This window comes from Peromyscus maniculatus, chromosome 21 (genome assembly GCF_049852395.1).
Source record: "Peromyscus maniculatus bairdii isolate BWxNUB_F1_BW_parent chromosome 21, HU_Pman_BW_mat_3.1, whole genome shotgun sequence".
Classification (NCBI taxonomy): Eukaryota; Metazoa; Chordata; class Mammalia; order Rodentia; family Cricetidae; genus Peromyscus; species Peromyscus maniculatus.
The window spans coordinates 33,619,533-33,643,039 of record NC_134872.1 but is presented as its reverse complement, the minus strand read 5'-3'; the positions used below and the strand labels follow the sequence as shown (position 1 = coordinate 33,643,039).

The 23,507-nt window shown below is 52.1% G+C and overlaps 2 protein-coding genes and 1 long non-coding RNA gene across 4 annotated transcripts in view; 1 reads left to right on the top strand and 2 right to left on the bottom strand.

Moving 5' to 3' along the window:
• Window positions 1–1,374, bottom strand: part of LOC107402358 (uncharacterized) — a 49,311-nt gene extending 47,937 nt beyond the window's left edge. Inside the window, exon 1 of one of the 2 annotated variants that reach the window (XR_013046714.1) lies at window positions 1,297–1,374. This is a non-coding gene — a long non-coding RNA (uncharacterized LOC107402358). Of the gene's footprint in view, window positions 1–925; window positions 1,168–1,296 lie in introns of those variants that run through there. The other variant, XR_013046713.1, reaches the window with a different exon arrangement.
• Window positions 1,375–3,610: 2,236 nt separating this feature from the next.
• Window positions 3,611–6,755, top strand: Pou3f3 (POU class 3 homeobox 3). The gene has a single exon (XM_042266542.2). The coding sequence runs from the start codon at window positions 3,662–3,664 to the stop codon at window positions 5,147–5,149; it is 1,488 nt and encodes a 495-aa protein (XP_042122476.2). The 5' UTR covers window positions 3,611–3,661; the 3' UTR covers window positions 5,150–6,755.
• A 6,835-nt stretch (window positions 6,756–13,590) lies between these two features.
• LOC107402359 (uncharacterized) lies at window positions 13,591–20,501 on the bottom strand. Its single transcript, XM_076557338.1, has 5 exons — window positions 20,187–20,501; window positions 16,006–16,055; window positions 14,464–15,560; window positions 13,853–13,903; window positions 13,591–13,751 (listed from the first exon to the last, which is right to left on the bottom strand). Exons 1-3 carry the CDS (start codon window positions 20,499–20,501, stop codon window positions 15,491–15,493), a joined length of 435 nt encoding a protein of 144 aa, XP_076413453.1. The 3' UTR covers window positions 13,591–13,751; window positions 13,853–13,903; window positions 14,464–15,490.
• Window positions 20,502–23,507: the final 3,006 nt, after the last annotated feature.

The following is a 23,507-nucleotide window of genomic DNA, read 5'->3' as shown; positions in this document are numbered from 1 at the left end:
CAGGCCACCTGAGACGGCTTTTGAAAGCGTGTACTGTGAGACTCATAGCAGTAATTTAGACAAAATCCTCACTGTATATTAATGAAAGGCGGCCCCATGGCTCTGTTCCTATCCTCCCCATTCAGTGTAAACAAAACCACGAGACTCTTTCGGTTTTTGAGCCGGATCCAAGCAAAATCGGCAGGAAAGGAAAACACGGGGTGCTGGCACCGACCATTCAAACGTCTGCACCTGGAGATCTCAGATTTATTCAATGAAATCTGTGTTCCATCTTTTATATATACATATACGCATACATAAATATAAAAAGGAACCTTTTGGAAAGGAGGGGAGAATCCGTTCTGTTTGGGGCTTTGGTTACTGCTGCCTTTTAGATCTGTTCCTACGATGGTATCTTTTCACCCCGGCAAGCAGGAGCTGGACCCAGTCCTACATAAATGCTTCGCGTCTACAGTTAATCTCGAGATCACGCCGAGGCTGCTGCGTGGCTGCTGCTGAGCTGGAGAGCTCCTACAGTAGTAACTGAGTTCACCTAGAGCGAGCTCGGTAGAGGAATTATGCATGGGGGAGAAGGCAGGCCAGTTCTTTATATTCAAAGCACACTGGCCGCGGGGTTACGTTCTCGGTTCTCGGCTGCAGCTCGAGCTGGGGACGGCAGGCTGCATGCAGGCCGGTACCCTGCAGCTGGGGGTGCGGGGTGCAAACACACGCACCCCCATTAAGAGTCGTGTTTTTATTGAATGTCCGAATTGGGTTAGTTCCTTGGAAATCCCCAAGGAGGATTTAATTTGCCCTTGTTTTGGTTGCCACTTTCTCTTTTTTCTTGGTTCGCTGAGGTTCCTCTGTGCGGCGTTTCCGCTTGGCCGCGTCCCCCACCCCCCCACCCACCCCCGTTCATCCTCTCACCCCCCCTTCTCCCGCCTACCGGGCGCACTCCTCCTCCCGGCCCCCTTAACTCTTTCAGCTGGGTTGTGGCTGAGAAAGCACTTGTCGGTCACTGCCACCACGCAAACCTGAGACCTGAAGAAAGAGGAAAATAAAGCGCCCCCATGCCCAAGAATAGCAAGCGAGTAAAAACCCCACCAATAAACACACACACACACACACACACACACACACACACACACACACACACACACACACACACACACACACCCGAGTCAGCAGTGGAGCGGGGGAGGGCGCGGCTAGCGGACCGGAGCCCTTTGAGCAGGCTGCGGCAGTCACAGCATTCTGGGGTCGAATACACTTACGATGAATCTAGGGGGACCGTCGGGCTGATTGCCTTTCAAATACCTCGAGTGGCTTCGTTGACCGGCACCCTCCAAACTCACAAGGGCACGCACGCTACTTGCAAGAATCCCAGAGGAGGGTGGGAGGGAGGGAGGAAAAGGAGGGAGAAGGAGAGGGAGAGGGGTGGGGGAGAGCGAGCAGCCGCAGCAAGCGGTCCGTCTCGCACGCGCGGGCCCCGCGCTGGTACAGGGCTGCAGGTTTCCCAGATGATGGCATCCGAGAACTTAAACAAAGAGGGTCGCCGCCGGCGCGCGGCGGCTGCACAAAGTTGCAGTGGCGGATTTCCAAGAAGCTTGGCCACCGGAGCTCTGGGCGAAGCAAGCCTCCCTTTCCCACCTCCGGCAAGACGGAGATGGGGGCTCGCGCGCGAAGGGAAGAGGAAACTTTGAAACCATTGGGGACACATCTGTCTATAGGTATTAGCTTGAACCGTACATCCGTGGCGCGCGCTTTACAAATCTCTGGCGTGGGGTGGGGGTGCAACACAACGCAGTCTAGGTAGAATGGGTAGACTGCTATTTTTCGCGATTTTTCCCCCCTCTTCGTTTTCCTTCTAACCCCCCTTCTCCTCCCCCCCCCGCCCTCTCCTTTTCTCTTCCCTTTCTCCCCAACCTCCCAGACCAATCGCGGAGGCAGGGAGCCGCGGAGGAAACGCAGACGTTTGGGCCGGACACTAAGAGTTAAGATGTGGCGGAGGGGCGGAGGGGGGGGGCGGGGGCGGAGGGGGAGGGGCGGGGAGGGGAAAGTGGCGCGGGGGAGGGAGGCTGGGGAACGACAGATTTCCAGCTTCTACGACGCTCTGCCTAAATTAAAAAGCAACCAATCGGAACGGCCGGAAGGGGGGCCGCGCGTCCTAAGCCAGTCATTCCAGGCCTGCCAATCACCCAGCGGGTAGCCAATCAGCGGGGGCCCTGGTGCTCGACTTCCTTGTATTTGGGAAAGTGTGGTGGTGGGTGCGCGCTTGCGGCGGAGGGTAAACATTCGACAGTCCCTGCTCTGAGAGGGAGGGACAGAGAGCGAACTGTCAGATCCTAGCGAGAGCGGGCGCTCGAGAGAGGGAGAGAGAGGGAGAGGGAAAGTGAGACAGGGAGAAAGAGAGAACCCGGGCGCAGAGCTAGCTCCGGCAGCAACTCTGCCCCGGCACGCCCGCGCCCGCCGTCGGGCACTCTAGGAGCGGTCCAACGTGCCCACAGGAGTTGGTTGTGTATCAAGGATCCCCTGTATGCACACACACATCTCCATCTCCACCAATGCACTCTTCTTCTTCCTCCTTCTCCAGACAACTGCCGGGGAAAAAATAAAACACCAACCCCAACCTTCAGCAACAAGGTAACAGAGCAATTCGACCTTTTTTTTTTTTTTTTCCTGTTCAATTTTTGCCTTGTTATATTTGTTTCCTAATTTCTGCCCAAAAGGAAAGATGTCGCACCAGACCGTGACTGTTGCGAGGAAAATGAAAAGGGACTCTTGTTTCAGAGACACCCAAGAGCTCCGGCAATAGCAACTTCAGAGAAATGCATCATCGCAAGAAGTTTTCCTAGGACAGGACAAAACTTGAAAGGAGAGGACCAGAGGGGGAGAACAGGAGCCAGCCTCCCCACTCCGCAGACGCGAGCCGCCAGTACCACCACGCCTGTAAGGACCGGAAAAGTTTTACTATGCTAAGGGGAAACAGTGAAATGTGTTGCTGAAGAGGGGAGAGAAGCCAGCGGACCAGCAAGGAGCGGCCCGGTTGCTGGCCACCCACAATTTGGCCGAGGAAGAAAGGAACCGCTTCGTCCTTTGTTGTCTCTCGTGAAACCTTTGCTTAGCAGGTGGACAGAGCCCCGCGCCGGGGCAGAGTCCGCACCCGCCCCGAGGAGGACGAGGACAAGAGGAACAACCGGAGCCCCTGCGCCCGGAGAGAGCGCCCGAAGTACGGATCCCCGCCCCACTGGGCGAGCCTTGCTGGAGCGAGCCGATTGCTCCCGGCCAGGGGGGAGACCACGACCCCCCCTGAAGGGGCTGGCCACGGAGCTCACCCCGAGAAGCGATCCCCCCTCCCCAGGGCGCTGCTCCTGCTGCGGCTGCGGCGGCGGCGGCTGCTGCTGACCGAGGCCCGCCCGCGACCCCCGCGCCCTGCCGAGCGGCCTTGCAGCTGCAGCCCCGGGCCGCGGCGGCGGCGGCGGCGGCGGGGGCGGAGGCGGCGGAGGAGGAGGAGGCGGCGGCGAAGGCGGCGGGGCCGGCGGGGACCCGGGGCGGGGGAGGAGGAGCGGGGGGAGGAGGCGGGAGGCGGGGGGGCGCGGCGGCGGCGGCGGCGGCGGCGGCCGCGGCTGCTGCTGCGGCGGCGGCGGTGGTGGCGGCGGTGGGGTGGCGGGAGCGGAGCGGCATGGCCACGGCGGCTTCTAACCCCTACCTGCCGGGGAACAGCCTGCTCACGGCCGGCTCCATTGTGCACTCGGACGCGGCCGGGGCGGGCGGTGGCGGAGGGGGCGGCGGCGGCGGCGGGGCGGGGGGCGGCGGCGGTGGCATGCAGCCCGGGAGCGCCGCTGTGACCTCGGGCGCCTACCGGGGGGACCCGTCCTCGGTCAAGATGGTCCAGAGCGACTTCATGCAGGGGGCCATGGCCGCCAGCAACGGCGGCCATATGCTGAGCCACGCGCACCAGTGGGTCACCGCCCTGCCCCACGCTGCCGCCGCCGCCGCCGCTGCCGCCGCCGCCGCCGTGGAAGCCAGCTCGCCGTGGTCGGGCAGCGCGGTGGGCATGGCCGGCAGCCCACAGCAGCCGCCGCAGCCGCCGCCGCCGCCGCCGCAGGGCCCCGACGTGAAGGGTGGCGCTGGGCGCGAAGACCTGCACGCCGGCACCGCGCTGCACCACCGCGGGCCTCCGCATCTCGGGCCCCCGCCGCCGCCCCCGCACCAGGGCCACCCTGGGGGCTGGGGGGCCGCCGCCGCCGCCGCCGCTGCCGCCGCCGCCGCCGCAGCCGCCGCTCACCTCCCGTCCATGGCGGGCGGCCAGCAGCCGCCGCCGCAGAGTCTGCTCTACTCCCAGCCTGGAGGTTTCACGGTGAACGGCATGCTCAGCGCGCCCCCGGGACCCGGAGGCGGCGGCGGCGGCGCGGGCGGTGGAGCCCAGAGCCTGGTTCACCCGGGGCTAGTGCGCGGGGACACGCCCGAGCTGGCCGAGCATCACCACCACCATCACCACCACGCTCACCCGCACCCGCCGCACCCGCACCACGCGCAGGGACCCCCGCATCACGGCGGCGGCGGCGCGGGGCCGGGACTCAACAGCCACGACCCGCACTCGGACGAGGACACGCCGACGTCTGACGACCTGGAGCAGTTCGCCAAGCAGTTCAAGCAGCGGCGCATCAAGCTGGGCTTCACCCAGGCCGACGTGGGGCTGGCTCTGGGCACGCTCTACGGCAACGTGTTCTCGCAGACCACCATCTGTCGCTTCGAGGCCCTGCAGCTCAGTTTCAAGAACATGTGCAAGCTCAAGCCGCTGCTGAACAAGTGGCTGGAGGAGGCGGACTCGAGCACCGGCAGCCCCACGAGCATCGACAAGATCGCGGCCCAGGGCCGCAAGCGCAAGAAGCGGACCTCCATCGAGGTGAGCGTCAAAGGCGCGCTCGAGAGCCACTTCCTCAAGTGCCCTAAACCCTCGGCGCAGGAAATCACCAACCTGGCCGACAGCCTGCAGCTGGAAAAGGAGGTCGTGCGGGTCTGGTTCTGCAACCGGCGCCAAAAAGAGAAACGCATGACGCCCCCGGGCATCCAGCAGCAGACGCCGGACGATGTCTACTCGCAGGTGGGTACCGTGAGCGCTGACACGCCGCCGCCGCACCACGGGCTGCAGACCAGCGTGCAGTGAAGGCCCGGGGGGCGCGCAGCGCGAAGAGGGCCGCCGCCGCCACCTCCGCAGCCGCTGTCAGCACCGCCACGGTCGCCGCCGCCGCCGCCGCCGCCGCCGTTCTCCGAGCCGCCGCCAAGAACCGCCACTGCCGCTGCCGCTGCCGCCGCCGCCGCCGCCGCCGCCGCCGCCGCCGCTGCCGCCGCGCAGACCCAGCACCTGGCCCGGGCCAGTGCGTCTCGGCCGCCTCCCCTCCGCCCAAAGACAGGCGTGCCACGGCCCATAGGAGGGAGGAGAACGACTGGGGAGACACCGACCGAGGAGACTCTTTTTGAAGTCCAAGGATGGAGGGACCAAAAAAAAAAAAAAATAAAGCATAATAAATACCAAGACTGTTTTATATGCATATATAACAAACAAAACCGGAAGAAGAAGGAAAGGGGGCACCCGGGACATCTCGTTTATACTCTGGTGGTGTTTTGTTTCTGTTTTGAAAGAAGGTTGAAGATGCCTAACGCACCGAAACTGCACTCTTGAGGTACTGTCCACCCTGAGATGTCCTTCACGGCGTCGGTGGAGAACACCTGCTTCTTCCTCTCCTCTGAGACAAGAGAGACACCCGCCTCCCTTCCTTCCACTTCTTCCAAAAGGGCTGCCTAAAAGATCCATGGAAACTTTATTGGGAGCGACCTGAAAAGAAAGACGGCACCAGGTTTCGTCCAGGTCTGACTCTACTCCAGGACAGTGTTTTTCTTGGCCATATTAAAGTCTTTGGGGAACAAATAAGTCAACTATGAAATGGGAAGGAAGGAGAAACAGAGTCTGGGGAGGGGCGGGGGAGAGTCACAATTTCTGAAGTTCACAGACTGAATAGGAAAGCCAAAAGAAAGCATCCTCGCAGTAACCTTGGAAATAAAAGCAGCAGCGCGAAAGAGCCCGGGCTAAGCGAGGCTAAAGGCCAGGCGCATCCAGCCGCCAGTGAAGAGGGCACAGCAGCCAGGGCCAGGGCCCAGCCTATGAGCCGGCCCAGAGAGGCCAGGCCACCGCCACCGAACCCGGGCTTTGCCGACTGCCACTCGGGGTGGACCCTGCCTAAAGATTCCACCGCTAATATTTTTTTTATTAACATTTTTTTATTTTTTATTTCTGGACTGACTCCGAATAAAAGGGTGTGGAAAGACAGCACCAGCCGCCGCACTTCCCTTGACTTCTGCCCTCAATCCGTTGCCAACTTTGATTGAATGGGTGCTGCGGATGTGATTATGTAATACTGCCATTTCCAAGCAGTGTTTTTGGTAGGTTTTAATAAACAGACTTTTCAAATGACGGCAATATAGAATCGTTAGATCCGTTGTTGATCTAAAAATATTTGCTTTATATTTTCATTAAATGACTTCTTTTAATATTTTATTCAGAATACTTATGAACTGCTGCAAAACGGTAATTTATTTTTCCCCAGATCTTGTATTACGTGTTTTTTTCAGACGAGCACAAATCAAAATGAAATGAAAATATGGACAGTTGTTAGGTAATAAGGGTATCTTTTGATGTGATCCTTTGATTGTAATTTAATTTGAGTAGTGATTCCGTAAGAGCTGATTGAGAAAATAAATTTGTTAGAATGAAATAGTCTGTGTCTGATGCATCAACACTGTGTGGGAAGAAAAGAGTTCTCTAGAAAATATTTTTTTACTAATGCAGATCCTTAAGTCATAGCATTGAGGGAGCAGAGCTTCCCCCACACAAAGGTGTGTTTGGAAACCTCCACAGCAGGCTAGGGTTGCTGAAAACATCTGTGCTTTAGCAAGAGTGGTTGTTTGCTCCTTGCTGATCCATAAATCTCACAATATTTTCCTTACTCTAAGTTTCGGTGTCTCTGGTGTTTTTACTGAGTGATCTATAACTACTAGCCATTTTCTTGAAGGTACCTGTTTTGAATTGCATAATTGAGCTAGCTACATCACCACTGAAAATATAGCCACCAGGTCAATCATGGTAAATACAGCCCCTCATAGTTCAGCCTCTCTCTCTCTCACCCTCCAATACATCCCTGTTTCTTCCCCCCCCCCCCCGAAGATCAATAGTTGCGAAGGATAGCTTATAAATCATTGAAGTATTTTGATATCAATTACTTCCCATTGATACCTATATGTGATTAAATTTCAGTTATTAAGCTTATGGTTGCTTTTCTTTCGTATTCTTTTCATGAAAGAAGTCAGTACAGAGCCCTGCTGGACTCTGTACTTCGATTGTGACCAGCTCAGACTCGGGGGCTCCCCATTTCTGTGGTTTGGTCCTCCGGAAGCATGATTCTTCATCTTCTATACCAGTGCTGAGGGCTTTAGCTTTTTAAGTCACTTTTTAGATAAGACCCTGCAGACTGGTCACATTTATCAAGTTAATATATCAGTATTTACAACATGGAAAAATGAAAATGTAGTGCCTCGGGGTGTGAGTGCTAAAGATGAGAAAGCCTCTGGCTGGTTGAGTCCCTGTGTATTGTATGTATTTTTTTTTAAGTACTGAGGGAGTGAGAAAGCAGTGATTTTATGTGAGTTTCCCCCAGTCTCACTCAGCTACCACTTACTTTTTGCCTAATTTTGTCACCTAATATAGACACACACACACACACACACACACACACACACACACACACACCTCCAATATAGATTCAGGGATTTAAAAATCCTGGGAAACTATGAGACTAAGGAACAGTTATTTCTCCCAGACAGACCCTGTAGCACAAACCAAGCCCAGCCAGATACCCATGTATTGGGTTGCATTATTTTAGGGATTAAATTGTACTTAAAAAAAAATCACAATCATTCTGATTTGTGAAATCTGAAAAAGGCCATATTTATTAAACGGGGGAGGGGGGGCTGTCGATCAGAAGCTACATTTTACTTTCTTCTGTGTTCTTGTTTTCTGTTTCTCCTGCTACCATTATTGCCCTCTTCCCTAGGAACAACTTGGAGTGGGTGAGGGTCCTCATCATTTTTCTCTGGGCGTTGTTGTTGTTGTTGTTGTTGTTGTTTGAAGGACCATAAGGGTAAGCCAAGAAGGCCTGGCTGGAAACTGGGGATAGGGCAGGTTGTTTGTAGGTGGTGCACATCACTGGCTTGTGAGAGGAAGCTTGAAGGTTTGTTGTTGGTTTTGTTGTTTTTTTTTTTTTTTTCCTGGAGGGGGTTTGTTTTGTTTTCCTCCTGTAATAATGGTGCTTGATTAGATGGGGGAATGGGTCTATTTAAATTTTCAGGAGGTATCTACTTACTTGATTTAGCTGAGGACAAGGGAGCTAACATTAGATTTTTTTTTACACCATTTTTTATTAAGGAGTAACCTTTGCTGATTATTTTGGAAGAAGCCCTTGATTGAGGGGTGAAGAAGCCGTGCCAGCAAGGTAGCTTGTCTGTCATTTTGGCGTTTTGTAACATATGCTGGTGCTTAAGCTTTCTTGCTTTCTTTCTTTCTTGCTTTCTTTTTTTAAAGTCAACCCTTTGAATGTATTTACAAAATGAACTTCACGGTTGAAACACAACAGAGAAGATATAAAGTGAGAGATTTTTGTGCTAAGGCTCATATTGTTACACATGTAAATAATGAAAATATTGTTACGTATCACCAGATCTTTTTAATGAATTTGGTCATTGTGTTCTTTTGCGGCACAAGCGTCTTGTGCTTCGTAAACTGCCCATTTGTCGCCTCCATTTCAGCCCATCCCTCTCCTCCCCTTCCAATCCAAAGGAAAGGGACGAAGTTCTGTCCCATCAGCCTGGCTAGTTTCAAACTAGGCCCATTTGTACTTTACAGTAGACTGCGGCTCTTGAGCCATTAACCAAGCCTTGATCACCTCATCCACCCAGTCATCCTCCCCTGACAATTCTGTCCAATAAATAATTCAAGTTGTATTTAAAAATATAAGTCACATTGCTGTTATTGCTCTGCATTTTTTCCTCCTTAGTATTATTAGCCAAGGATTATTTCTCTTTTTTCTTAAAAAAAAAAAAAATAGAAGTGTCCATTATTGATCTTAGAGATTCCCTTTGCTTCCCCGTGGCCTCCAGTGTTTGCTCATTACCATGCTCATGATCTGTTTTGTATGAATGGTTTTCAACATTCAGAGAATAATTGATTCTTATATCAAATGCAGTATATACTCTTCATAGTTTTATCAATGAGTGTAATATTTTAAATAATTTTAACAATTAAATTTGCTTTTTAAATTATATATTTGTAAAGTATTTATCCTGTTGGAAACAACAATATATTGTTGTATTTATTCGTTTATTTTTGTAATAAATGATCAACGTCTTCAAGCTAAATCAAAAATGACACTTTTATATATCTATACAAAATGCATTTAAAGAGATGGGCATATTTGCACCAATTTGTATGTAAATAGAATAAGAGCCATCAATAACTTGTAGCTTTCAGAACTAAATTGAAGGAAGAAACGTTCTCTCCACATGGAGTTTAGTTTGCCCAAGTTCCAGGGTAATTAATCAACTCTAAAATAAAAGCAACAGGTATTGGCACTAGATACAAGTCTTGAAATTAGTTATTTAGGATGTGGGCCTGCTCCCCCCGCCCCCTTAAAATGGAAAGCTGTTAAAGAACATTGTTCTTTCCCCGAAGTGCACGAGGCTGGCTGTAGGGATCAGACGCTGATAAAACCCCAACATCTGGCTGTGCTTGTATTTCTGCGTTGGGGAAGGGGAGAGAAAGGCAAGCGAGAGTCTTCCAGTGACCCCGAGCAGGTGATAAGAGAGAAAAAAAGTAGTGCTAGGCTTAACCACAACAACCCAAATGTTTAGACCCTTTTAAACCCACCGAGGGTGGAGCCCCCCTTCTCCGGTCCCGCTACAGAGGACAGAAGTAATGAGTGCAGGTGTTGTTAGCAGTGGTGCGTGAGAGAGTTGGGGGGCCCTGGCTTCACTGGACCAGCCAGAGAGCTCTTGGCTTTCGGTTGCTTTGCTTGGATGGCCATTTCAATTCCTCGGGGTTCTTAGTCCCAGGGCCTGAAGGTCACCCATGTGACCTCTTGGCTGCGGGAGCCCCAGGATAGGCTTGATCTTGATTTCAATAAGGAAATCAGAGGGCTCTGTGTTTACCTCCTGAACTTTCCAGCCTAGGGAAGGAAATAGCGAGGAGTCTGGAAGAGCAGGGGGTGGGGGGGGGAGGCGGAGATAGCAAGAGGGGTACTTGTGTAATCAGATTCTTTGATTTTGTTAGCCTGGCTCATGGCCTATTAATTAGATTACTCTCTCTTTCATTCTTGATTCCACATCCGTGTTTGTTCCTGTATCCTAAAATGTGGGCGCGAACTTGGCGAGCAGGAGTCTATGATGTCACTGCCGGCCAGCGGCGGCGGCCTGGCCTTCTGGTGGGCTGTGGGCTGTGGGCTGCGTTCTTGATGAGCCCGCTTTTCCTCGAGGAAGAGTGGGCTCTGGAAGTGACCTCAGAGGGGTCTGGGAAGAGGGCAACAGGCAGTCTCCTGGCAGCTCCTCTCTCTCTCTCTCTCTCTCTCTCTCTCTCTCTCTCTCTCTCTCTCTCTCTCTCTCTCTGTGTGTGTGTGTGTGTGTGTGTACGCGCGCGTGTACACGCGAGCAAAGGGAAGGGATGGGAAAATTCATAGTCAGGTCTGGACTGGGAAGCCCTAGGGAAACTGGCGACTCAGCCAGGTGAAGGCTTGCCTCAGGTGAAAACCAGCGAGCACTGGAGGCGAGCGGGAGGGGCTGAGGCAGCTGGCAGCCAAAAGCCCGCTTCTCTCCCAGAGGGAGGGCCGCGCTGGGAGCCGAGGTGGGGTGGTGGCAGTGGCCGCCGGGCGGCCCAGACCAGGCTCGGCCCAGCAAGGCCCCGGTAGTCAAACCGTGGCAGCTGCTGCGGGTCCCACAAGTTGCTCTCCTCCTGGAGACCATTCAGCAAAAAACGCAGGATCCTTTCTCAAAGATTTAAATTTCGCGGATGAATTACCATACACCGGTTGCTTAGCAACTAAATTCAAGCCGGGCTAAGAATATGCAAGCTTTTTGTATTCTCATTAATAAAAATGCCACTCTGACACAGCAACCCGACTTTGGATCACTGCAACTTCTGTAAAAGCCGTAGGAGAATACAAACCGATCCTGCCATTTAATTACAGATCAAAATGGCTTGAAACGTGATGTTTTGTTCATCTATCTTCCTAAAAGCGATGTAAAAAATAACGGCTTTCAAGAACAGTAGTAAATTTTCTTCTTCTTCTTTTTTTTTTAAATGGAGTTGTCTGTCGAGGTTACTGATAAGTGTCAACTGAAACCTTTTGAAATGTCCCCTTTCATCCACATTTCTACTCTTTTCTCTAGTTCTTCCCCAACTCAGTACTATTATTGCTATTGTGGAGATCCTCGGGCCTTGGGCACCTTCGAGACCCGTGGCAGTTGAGGAAGTAATCCACAAGCCCCCTGGCTAGAGGAAGCCTGAGAAAAAGAGAGTGCAGGCAGGAAAAGTTCTTGAAGTTTCCTTGAAAGGCTGGAGAAGTTGTTGAAGGCTCTGACGGCCTAAGTTTGGAGGTCTGGCTATCACTTTTTGTCAGGCGTGTGGGGAGCAAAGCAGAAACGCCTGTTGTTCTTGGATTTTCTGTTCTGGGGTCGTGAGTCCGCCTCCTGATCGCTTGATAGAGGGGTCGAATTCAGGGCCTCGCTGACCCCAACTTTCCCAGAAATCCTCCTCCCTGGTGCTCTGGAGCCCTGGATCCTGGGGCCCCTGACAAAGTAAAGACTCTTGACCCCCTGGGTCTTCAAAGACTGTGGCCCAGGCCTCGGACTAGAGCCTGAGATTTATTGTATTCAAGGGGCAAACTTTGTGCCTCTCCCAAAGGATGCTTTGCTTCAGGACAGGGGTTCAAACGACTTCTTTTGCAACATTCCAAAAGTGGAGGGCGAAGCTGTCAGAGCAGAATGACCTTGTGCAGGCAGGTCGTGTTGTTTGGGAGTGTATGAGAGTCTTGGCTGCTGGGACTGTGGAGCAGCGGGGGTCAGGGCTGGATGCTTTGTGGAAGTTTTGGGCCGTTGGGGCCCTTGCAGGCCTTTCTCAGCGTGGAGCTCTTGAGTAGCCCTGGACACTTGGACCAGGCCTTGGCTTGCTTCTCTTGGGCCACAAGGACGCCGAAGTGGCCAGCCTGTTGCTAGATCCTGTGTGTGATTGATCACCTGAAGCGGCTCTCAGCTCGGACACTAGGGAGCCCCAGGCCTACCATACCTGATGTCTTCTGCGGGCTTGCGCACTGACAGAATACCAATGGCTAGTGTGCACCCAATGTCTCACCAGGGAAGGCGCCTGCTGACTTTGCTTCGAAGCTCACAAAATGTGAGGGGGGCTTAGTTTTAGATAAAACAGTGGCGAATGTGACCACCACCACCACCACCACCCCACCCCCGCGCACGTGACACACACACACACACACACACACACACACACACACACAGAGGTTCTGGTAATATTCCCAGAGAACCAGCCCCCTGCAGCCCTTAAAATTTTGCAAACTGGAAACTAGAGAAGTGGCGTGTCCCCAGGTCATCCTAGCAGGCAGAAATAGGGAACCTGGCAACTAACTAGATGCAGTCCAGGACTTGGGGGAAGCAAAAGGGGAAATGAGTTATACCCTCTCTTCTTGGATGTGTTAACAAGACAATATAGCTCCCTTTTTTCCCCTTTGAATTAAACACACACACACACACACACACACACACACACACACACACACACACACACACACACACATAATAAACAGTGAGCTGTTTATTTAGAAATATAGTTTCCCCCAGACCAGCCAGAGTCTGTATGTAAGCCGCTAATGGACCTCGGTAATTTCCCTTCTGCTTTGGAAACATTGTTAGCTTTTTTAAAAGAAGGGGAAAGTGTACCTGTTTCTTGAAAACAAGTAGCGAGTTGCTGTCTGTGGACCCATTAAGTACGACTATGAAATAACCTTCTAATACATGAGAAGAGTCTTGCTTTCTCTTTGACTCTCTGGTTGTGTGTTAGGCGTCAGCGGTGTGGCCCAGTGGGGGTTAGGAGGTGACAGTGACCCTCTGCACGTGCGATTTGCATGGGAACACAGGGAAATTTACAGAACTGGAATTGGCTATGAGTTCAGGGGTGGGGGAAAGATCTCTGTAAAAGTCAGTTTCCAGAGCTTGGGGGCCGGTCTATGGGACGCCTCCTTCTTACAGGGGGGATCAGGAAGCAGTTGTGGCTGTGTCACTTACTTGGGGCACAAGACTGATCTTTTTAATTCGGTCCATTCCCCCACCCTATGGTGAGAACAGTCCAGGCGAAGGCAAATCAAGTGTAAATCGTCCACACGACTCAGTGACTAGGAAGTAAAGCACAGGACACATCTGAACTGTGGCTGTGGGTCTGTAAGTTCCTAACATTAGACAAATCACAAGGTGCAAGTGATGGGACAGACAGACACTGCATGAGGGAAGCATAGACATCTTTTAATTATTAATATTATTTTTTTAATGAACAAGAATAACTTTTGCTGATGCACTTCCATGGGCTCAGGCAGGAGCTGTGCCTTCCAGGACTGGCTCTCAGCAGAAGGTGGACCCCGCATCATTGGCTTGAACTTGGCACACTGAAACAAGATAGATACTGGTCTCCAAAGGCTCTCGTGTCAGCACTGAAATAAAAAGGGTCAGATCGCCTCATTCCACCCAGGCCAGACACAGTGCTCACCTCTATGAGTAAGAAGCCAAGCTGGCATGCTCTAAGGACTCCTGTAATGGGCTGGCACAGAAGGGGTTAACTTTCCATGTATGTTTTTAAGTCTGAACACCCCCCCCCCCACAAACACACACACACAGCTAAAGAAAAACAATAGATCTCATCAGAAAGTGGACCAGCACCTCAAAACTAGCACAAGGAAGACAAACGTGTCAGTGGCTTGGCCTCGAGACTCTCCTGACTCACAATGGCAAAAAGGCCAGTCGGCAAACAAAATAGAATCATTTTTAATGGACACTTTTAGGGAGAGGGGTCTTTCAAATTTTAAAATTGCACCAGCAAGTCTGATTTCTATGTTGTATCCCCTGAAGATTTCTACCCAAAAGAGCTTTTAAAAATTCTCAACCCCAAGAGAAAGACCTTTAACCTCTTCCAAGAGCTATTTAATAGCTGTCCCATGTGTTTTTTGTTTTCTGCGGTGATGAGAATACAGGGCCTTGCAAATACTAGGTGAGCACTGTAAGATGGAGTCAGCTTTGAGGTGTGTGTGTGTGTGTGTGTGTGTGTGTGTGTGTGTGTGTGTGTTGGGGCTGGGTGGGGGGTGGTTCCTTTAAGCGCTTTACCTCTGAGGCGAATCACCAGCCCTTGTCCTCGCCGCTTTTAACAAGAGAGGTGTGTGTAGCTAGCTGTCAGCCTCGACTCTTCAGTCTTGGGGGAGCAGAGGTAGTAGGCACCCAAAGGCACTGACTGAGCAGCTAACATCTGAAACCGGCTTTCTGCTTCTCAAAGAGGAGGAGCTGGCAAGGTCAGCAGTAGTTACCGTGGATCTGCCCCTCCCCACCCCCCCACCCCCTCACCCCCCCACCCCGCCCCGGCTCTCCTGGGGAGTCTCAAAGAGATGCCTGCAGAGGAACCCTGCAAAAGAGAAATCACTTACCTCAACCCTTTGTTCTGGAGTGTGAGCCAGGGCATCAGAGAGAAACAAAAGCCCCCAGAGAATGAGGCCTCCACTTCTTTCGTATCTCCCCCAACCAACCCTTGCCAGAAAACCCAAGCTGGTTGACTGGGGGCAGAAAGAAATAAATAAACGGTAACTTGAGGGGTCCCAATGCGAATGCCTTTCCTTACAGATCCACCATCTGCAGGGAGAGGTACACACACACTTGATTTTCTCCAAGTGACTGTGTGTGTATGTGTGCAGATAGAAGGGCCTGGAAAAGAAACAGGAAGACAACTGGAATAGGAAGGCTTGGGGTGGGGTGGGGTAGCTATATAGAACACTGTGCATGCAAGCTGGTGTGTATGTAAACAGTCTGTGTGCCAGAGCACCCTTCGGGGATCCTGCTTAAAGCTGTACCTTGGCTAAAGAGGATGTGTATACTTATGGCGACTGAGTGCAAAGCAACTGTACCCACAAATCCTACAACCTGGCTGCTGTTGGGCAAGCGCAAGCCAGGTAGTGCAGAGCTTGGCATCCTCAATCAGCTCTTTCTGTCATGATCCTTACCAGAGGAGGTCAGGTGTCTTCCTCCCTTTTGAACCCTGTGTCAATCTCACGTGTCTCTGACGTGCTAGGACGGCGTACATACGTCTTGGCCAGGCTACTGGGCCATAATGTGCAGCAACATCGGGAGGTCATTTTCGGAATGCCTACTTTGTGGGGATGAGGGTGGAGGGCCCTGTCCCGAAGGCCATACGAACCATGTTCATCTGTCCAGACCTGGGGGAGAGATTTTTAAGGAAGGAGCCAGCATTTGGTAGGAAGCTATCTGTAGCAGGCAGTGGATCCCAGGCAAATTCTTCTCTGCAGGGGTAGGGGAGAGATGGTGAGGGGTCTGTAAGAGCTGCTGAAGGCTTGCTCTAACAAAGCTGTAACAAAGGCTCCCTGCAAACCCACGATCAAGGCTCTTTCAAAAGCCACACACCTAGCAGGCCTGTCCCCAGCTCCCAGGATACAGAGCAGATTGATTATTCTGAGAGGGGGAAGATGTCAATGATGTGTGGCTAGCTACCCAGGGGCCCAGCCTAAGAACCCCGTTATTCCACAAGCCTCTAGGGGCTTGGGTGAATGATTGTGCTTGGGCCTTTGGGGACTTATTTCTAGTTGATCTCCCAGACAGCTCAGCAAGGCTGAGGCCCAAGCCCCACGGAGAGACGTGACTTACTCTTGGTTGTCTGAGAGTTGCCCTGTGACTTGGAGAAGCAAGCCTCCCTGCTGAGTAAGAGGAGGAAGGCTCACAAATGGAGAAGGCTCTTTGGATTAGGTGGGTGTCTGAGTCAGTGTGGCCTGTGAAAGGAAAGAGCGGGCTGCTGCAGAAGAGAGGTCATCCCCATCCCCACCCCCCCACCCCCCTACCCCCCCCACCCCCGTAACCATGAGGTGGGACCCACAGAGACTAGGTAGGCATCTCTAAGCTGTTAAGCCCATGACTTGGTCGTTGATTTAGCACCGAGAGTCTGGCAGGATTGGAATCTACCCGGTGCAGGTGAGGGAAAAAGAGAAAGAAACATTCACAACAAACTACCTTAAAGACCATAGCTTTACGTCCCCACACTGAAGCTCCAGGGGCAGCTCCCACACTCCCCTCCAAGTCAGTGATAGCAGCATCACTTCAGGAATTACAGGTTGGAACTCAGTGCACAACAAACAAAACAATGGTAAGTCCAGAGCCGGGAGTTCAGGGCCAGGAGCAGGTACAAAAACTCCTGAGATGTTACTCCTCCCATGACAGGGCAGGGGGTGAGGATGCAACTTTAGGAAAAGGTTTGACAAGTGTGTGTGAGGTATGGTCAGTGACTGTGACTCCCCCTTTTAGAAAAGGTGTCTCCTTTCCTAACTCAACCCAAACAGAAGCTCAGAGAGATTGACATAGATAGACCTCCTGTCCAGCGGAGCCTCCCAGCTCCCCTGAGGTACAGAGAGGAGCCCCATTCCCCAAACTAACCCTCATGACTCCTCACCCCCTTTCCCTTCTCCTCACAGGCCGGGGCTGCTCTGCGCCACCCCAGGAATGGCCTCAGGAGGATTTTCTAGAAATTTCTGCCAGTGAGAAAGTCTTGGTGAGGTTTCAGGAGGCAGTGAGTGATACAGCACTCCACCCTTGGCTATATCCAAATACAAGTGAGACGCCTTTTGGTAGATCAGCCCAATGTGGTTCATGAAACTTACTGTGTCTATGCCTTGTCAAATTTTCTAGTCAAAATGAATAGAAAAAAAAAAGTAAAGATCTTACATGCGGAGTTTTCATATAAAGACCCAGGTGAGGACAGGGACAGAGGCACTAGCTGCAAACAGGATCAAATGAGCCCTCCTAAAATGCAACCTCATGCCACAAAAAAAGAGACGAAGCTGGCTCTGGTTGCCTGTATGAGACCCTGATAAAAGTAGATGGGTTCTAGCTAGGGAAAATCTTTAAAGCTGCAGAGTTTTGTTTTTGTTTTGTTTTTTTCTTAGAAAACATATACTTGGGTTGCTCTGAACAGGCCAGCCTCCTCCTAGCTTACCTTGCATCCTGAACAACCTATAAGGGCCACCTATGAGGATGCTAAGGATGCTATAGTAATGGATAAGTTTTCTGATCCTAAAGAGACTTAATCTGAAAGATGGGGGCTCTCCCTTCCTTTCCTGTCTATTTTGAAAGCTTGCAAGTTGGAGAAACCCCAGGTTCTCCCACCAGGTGTCTTGAGAGGCAGGTCCGTTCAGAGCCCAGTGCTGTGGATCTCTTTGGATAGGGGCGCGGGGGTGGGGGGTGGGGGGGTGGGGGGTGGAGGGGCAGCGGGTGTAAGGACCTGTTTAGTGAGAGCCCTGGTCTTTCTTCTACCACGGAATCCTAGAACTCTCAGAACAAGTGGATTAGACCACAGAGCCATCCTACCTGGGGAACGTCATTCCTTCTCTTTATCAGCAGGATTTCCTGGTCTCCAATTTATCCGAAGCTACCCTAGTTCCAGAAAAGGCAACTGACTGCTTTTTTTTTTTTTTTTTTAATTTCCCTGTTCCCAAGTCCTGTCCCACTCCACCACGGACTTGGTAGGAAAGCTCTAGAGCCACGAGGAGTCCTGCCTCTTGTTCACTCTTTCATGGCATCGGCAGGGAATTTGTTCCCAGGACGCTTAGGAACAGAGGACATTTGCTTCTGACCTGGATGCTCTCGTGTTAAGTTGTGCCCCTGGGATGAGCAGCCCACTGAAAGCAACACTAGTTATACTTTCAGGACCCCACTCAGGGTGCCTACAGCCTAAGGTAGGCAAAAAAAAAGGGGGGGGAGGTTGTCCATGGGGAACCACTGAAGAGAAAATGCCAAGGACTATCCCATTCAAAAGACGTTTCGGTTTCAGGACCCTCTGGCTAGCTAAAGAGGAAGAGAATCCCATGCCATGCTCTTACCTGTTGAGGACACTGTCCTTCCCTGCAGCATTTCTTGGCCATCCCGCCATGAGTGACACCCCACTGCCGGGCAATTAACTCTGACATAACAGAAGTATGGAGGGGGTCCATGGGCTTCACAGACGGGGAAGAGGCCACCCAGTGCTCCGAAATAATCAAAAGCTTTAGTGCTGCTGAGCAGAGGGTCTGCTAATCCCAAGCAGGTCAAGTGTGGGCCACACAGCCTATGTCCATACCACCCTGGCAGGTACATCAGAACCAGATGCATGCTGGTGCTATGGGCTTCCACCCAGGGGCCGAGGAGCTGGGCAGATGTATTGAGCAAGACAGGCTTCAGTCTCATTGCCCCCAACACTCCCAATGCTCTAGACAGCCAGGGTGCGAGCAGAGGTACATCCCAAGATAAACTGCCCCCTCCAACCGCTCAACTGCTCAGCTCACCTGCTTCCTAGAGGTAGAAGGACCTTTGGAAGTCACCCCCCCCCCATCCTTTTTCTTACTGTGGACTCAATTTAATTTCCTCCTTTGCTCCATGCCTCCCTTACACACAACCGAGCATGGATTTCCACTTGGGGGTAACAAGAAGCTGGCAAAGAGACGTGCCAGATGGCCTCCTGGAAGAAGCAGGCCCAGCCACACAGTAGCCTCACAACTGATAAACTCCTGACCCTTTCCCCTCTTCAGACAGCCACAACGCTCCTTACCTATGACTCACCAAAAGCCATTTCCACCCACGAGCAAAGAGGAACACTAAAAACATAGCACCAATTCTTTATTTTCTTCTTTGCTGTTTAGTTTCAGCATCTTTCACTCTCTCTCCTTCTCCCCACCCCCACCCCGGCAGGCATTACCCCAGCTGAAGTAGAAATAAAAACAACTTGTTCTTTTAAATGGCCTCCGGTTTTCACCATAACCAGACTGCTGGAAGAGAGTGTACCCTCACCTTGCCCCAATTCCACTTCCCAACCAAGTCGGTTGTAACCACCACCATCAATTACACTCTGCATAACTTGACAGAATCAGAAATCAAGGTCCCATTATTTAGCAGAAGTAGCAACGAAGTTTACTGAAAGAAACGAATGCAGCATTGACCACGAATATACACCAACTCCTTAAAACCTCATCTCTAGCCTTCTAACTTCCTGGGTGTGCAAGAGAACAGATGATGTAAAAATCTTAGGCAGCCGATTTTAGATATCACTTGATTATATTGACCGAGTTTGAAGTTCCCAGCTATAACCATAAGTAATAAGGTCGTTAATAGGCATAATTGGTATTTTGTTGATCCATGTAACTGATACTTTATTAGTGACCCAACTTAGTTTTGTGGCAAAATACAGGTGGTTCAGAATCTGTAAAAGGAAGCTAGTCATTTTCAGGCATCTTTCCCCAGCAGAAGGCAAAGTGCAGACAGACATCTGTCTCACACATTCGTTCCTCTGCTTTTTGGTACACTAAGAATAAACACTACAGATCTAGGTTTTGATGTCTCCAGATGAGGTCATAAAGTACCGTGTGTGTGTGTGTGTGTGTGTGTGTGTGTGTGTGTGTGTGTGTGTGTGAGAGAGAGAGAGAGAGAGAGAGAGAGAGAGAGAGAGAGAGAGAGAGAGAGAGAGAGAGAGGGATTGGGCTGAAGATTCGTGGCTATCGTGCAAGCTAAAAGCATCGAAGAAACTTAGTGTAAACAGAAAGAACGGCCTCACTCGTAAGACCAAGTGTCTGACCAAGTTCACTTTCCACCCCTTCGCAGGAAAAGGGTCACCCGCTGAAAGCGAAAGCTCTGGGGATTTGAAAGAGCACCCGGCAGGCATTCTGGGTTCAGGGGCTTTCTCCCAGCACTCCCACCCACACCCCGCTTCAGAGTCCGTCGCAGGACTCGGTGACCCAGGGTGCCCAGTGCGGGCTAGCTTCCCGGCGCTCTCCTCGTCCCGTGCTGGCTCCTCAGCGCCCTGAACTCACCCTGCACACGGTCGGTCCACTCCCTCCGGACTGGAAACGGGTCCGAGTCGGGCAACTCTGGAGGCCACGTCTCTGCAACACCAACCCACACCGCAGCGCTTGCCTAAGTTCGGGATCCAGAGGAGCCTGAGTCGGGCAGTCGCGGGCAGTGGGGGCAAGGAGGCACCGGGAGAGCGGCAGCCTCGCAGCCTCCAGCTGGGTTGCCGCTTTCTTATGGAAATAACCCGCGCCAGCCTGCTGGACCCGAGCGGGTCCCCTGGTCTCCAGTCCTGCTCCGCTAAGCTTTTCCTCCCCGCAAACCCTCGTCTTCCGCATCTTACCCTGGCGGGACGGGTGGGGATGAGTTAGCTGTGCGCCCCGGCCGCAGAGAGCGGGCCGGGTCTCCCTCTCGGCCCGACGGGCTTCAGCTCCGCATTAAATATTCATAGCAATCGCTACTTTCTTAAAGGGGAATCCACCGCGCGGGAAAGTTCCCAGTCAAGGGAACTCACAAAGGAAGGTGTCCGCTCCCTCTAGTCCTAGGGGTGGCCGGGGCGCACAGCTCCTAGTGCTCCGACCGACGGAGAAGTGAAGGACCAGAGTACCCGCTCGCCTACTGTCAAGACATTTCTTGTACCGTGTAAGGGAAGAGGTGAACAGTGGAAAGCTGATCACTCCTTACATAATCATTTGAAAATGAGTGGGTCACACTTCTAACGCCTCAGGGTTTCCAGGGCCTTTCGTTTTTTTTCTTTCATTTCATGATTTTAAAAGGAAGGTGGCTTGACTTCACTCGGGCATCATCGGCCCCGGGGACAAGAAAGTTTGTCCTGTCTTGTTGGAAACAGGCACTCAGCGAACTTACAAAACCTCACACTGAGAAACCATTTCACTGCAGAGCACCTGCCCCAAGTTCTGGAAGAAAGCCGGGGCTGGTGTGCAGAGCTGGGGCTTGAGGGATCAGAACCCGTGTGGGGTGAGCGTGGGGAGGATCGATCTGAACCCCAGCTCCACTACTCAATTCCCGGCCTCTTTCTTCCAGAGCTCAGAGGGCCTGGCATGGTGTGCGGTCCCCGGGCTTCTTGAGGCCGAAACCCATCTGCTTGACTCCAGAGCCGGGCCCAGGAGAAAACCCGAGGTGGGAAATGGGGAGGAAGCAGCGAAAGTTCTGGGCCCGCGGCGGAGGAGGCCCTGCCTGGGATGCACCCCCGCCCGGGGCCAGCTGACCCGTGACTGCTCCTCGTGGTGCCAGGCGACGCCCGCGCCTTGTGCCCCCCTCCCCACCCCACCCCCTCTCCGCGCACGCCCACTCCACACACTCTCACTCCCAACGGCTCTTTTTGTTCCGGGCCAGGAGCACTTTCACAAATGGTTAGAAAGTCTTGAGCGCCATCTAACGGGAGCAGCAAAAAGTTGAAAGTGGGTGGAGGTTAAGACCCCAGGCTGGCGTGGGAGGGTGCCTTCTCCAACTCCACCCGCACTCTGGAGCCTTGATACCCCTCCTCTTGCTCCTATAAAGTATAACTATCGGACTCTGGAACTCCAGACTTGCCCTCCCACTTCCCCGAAGCTCACCTTCCCAGGGCCCTGGGGCAGCTGTGGGCTGCTTGCTTGGGGCCTTCACTCCAGGTTGGACTGCCTGCCTGGCTCCTTTGGACACACCTGCCTAAACAGGGCTCCTCCGGTATCATCCAAAGTCTTCAGCGCTTTCGTTTGGGCCAGGGATAGAAAGTCCCACGAATTCGGGTGAGGTGCACCGGTTTTCTGAAATGAAAACCCTGAGCCGAAGCTTCTGTAGATAGAAGGATGAATTAATAGCAGCCAATGGAAAGCACGTGTGTAAATGAGAGATTTAGCCTAGCAGTGACCCTATAAGAGCTGAAGCTGGTCTCCAGGGAGAAAGGTGGATACTGAAGAGCTACCCTGGGATTTGAGAGGGACCAGTCTGGCGGCATCCCACAAGAGATGCAAGGCAGGAAAGACCACTGGGTATCCTGGGCAAAGGACACTGCCCCAGACAGGAGGTGTAGCTGAGGTAGCGTGTGATAATAGGCTTTTCCTGGGGAGATGCAACAGGTAGGTATCTACTCACCCCAGAAAGGGAGCCCACTATAGACCAAAGTAAGGATTGCCAAATTGTGCAATTTGGTGAATCAATTGAGTTTCTCTCTTAGGTTGGGGTTACTAATAGGTGAGAGGTTAGTTACAAGGAGGGGGTGGTAACTAAAAGGCAGTAGCATCTTAGGAAGCCAACCCCCAACAGGAGAGACCTGAACACTTGGATCTCTCTCTGCAGCTTGCAGGCATCTCACAGTGGGAACATCTCCTTCTCCGAAGTTTGGCTGGTCAGAGCCCCGATGCCCAGCAACTGTTTACCTCCTTTTTTTAAAATCTCCCCTACAATGTAAACTGATGCTTGTGAGCCTTGCCTTCTCTTCTGAAGGGAAAGGTTTCGATTTGGAGGGAATAAAAAAGGGCATTCACACATCTACCGCCCCCCCCCCAACCCCCGGAGGATTCCTAGCCAATATGAGAGTCATGGGAGGTTCAAAATGGAGTCCTCCTAGTCAGGGCAGAATATACTGGAAGGTATCCTGGAGAATATGTAGGTGGGTGGCAGAAAGGCTTGGCCAGCTGAGAAACCAGGAAGAGAAGAAGAGGTAACCACCAGGCCCAAATCATTTGCCAGCCACAATAGCTGCTGTGACCCCTGAGGCTTAAACAGCAAAGGAACCTTCTCCACACTTCAAGCCCCAAACAAAACAAAGCAAAAACAAAAACAAGAACAAAAAGGAAAAAACAAAAAGCTTTAGAGATGGGCAGTACAAAATTTCTCTGGCCACCTTCTGGAGTCTACAAAGGTCATTAGAAAACTTGTTTCTCCTCCTTGGTGGGCGTTATAAAGGTGCTAAAAGTTATGGTGGTAAAATATATACAGCATAAACATTTGGCATCTTGATTTGTTTTTGTTTTGTTTTTCGAGACAGGGTTTCTCTGTGTAGCTTTGCGCCTTTCCTGGAACTCACTCCGTAGCCCAGGTTGGCCTCGAACTCACAGAGATCCGCCTGCCTCTGCCTCCCGAGTACTGGGATTAAAGGCGTGCACCACCACCGCCCCGCAACATCTTGATTCTTTTAAGTTTATGCACGGCAGTCCAGTTGGAAGACGCACGTTCACATTGCTGAGCAACGTCACCAATCTCCATTTCCCCGCAGTCTCACCTTGCCAATATGAAAGTCTATATCCATTACATTATAATTCCTGTATCCCCCTCACCCAGCCCCTGGCGAGGGCTACAGATTTGGCTTCATATTAATAGAACATGCAACATTCATCTTGTTC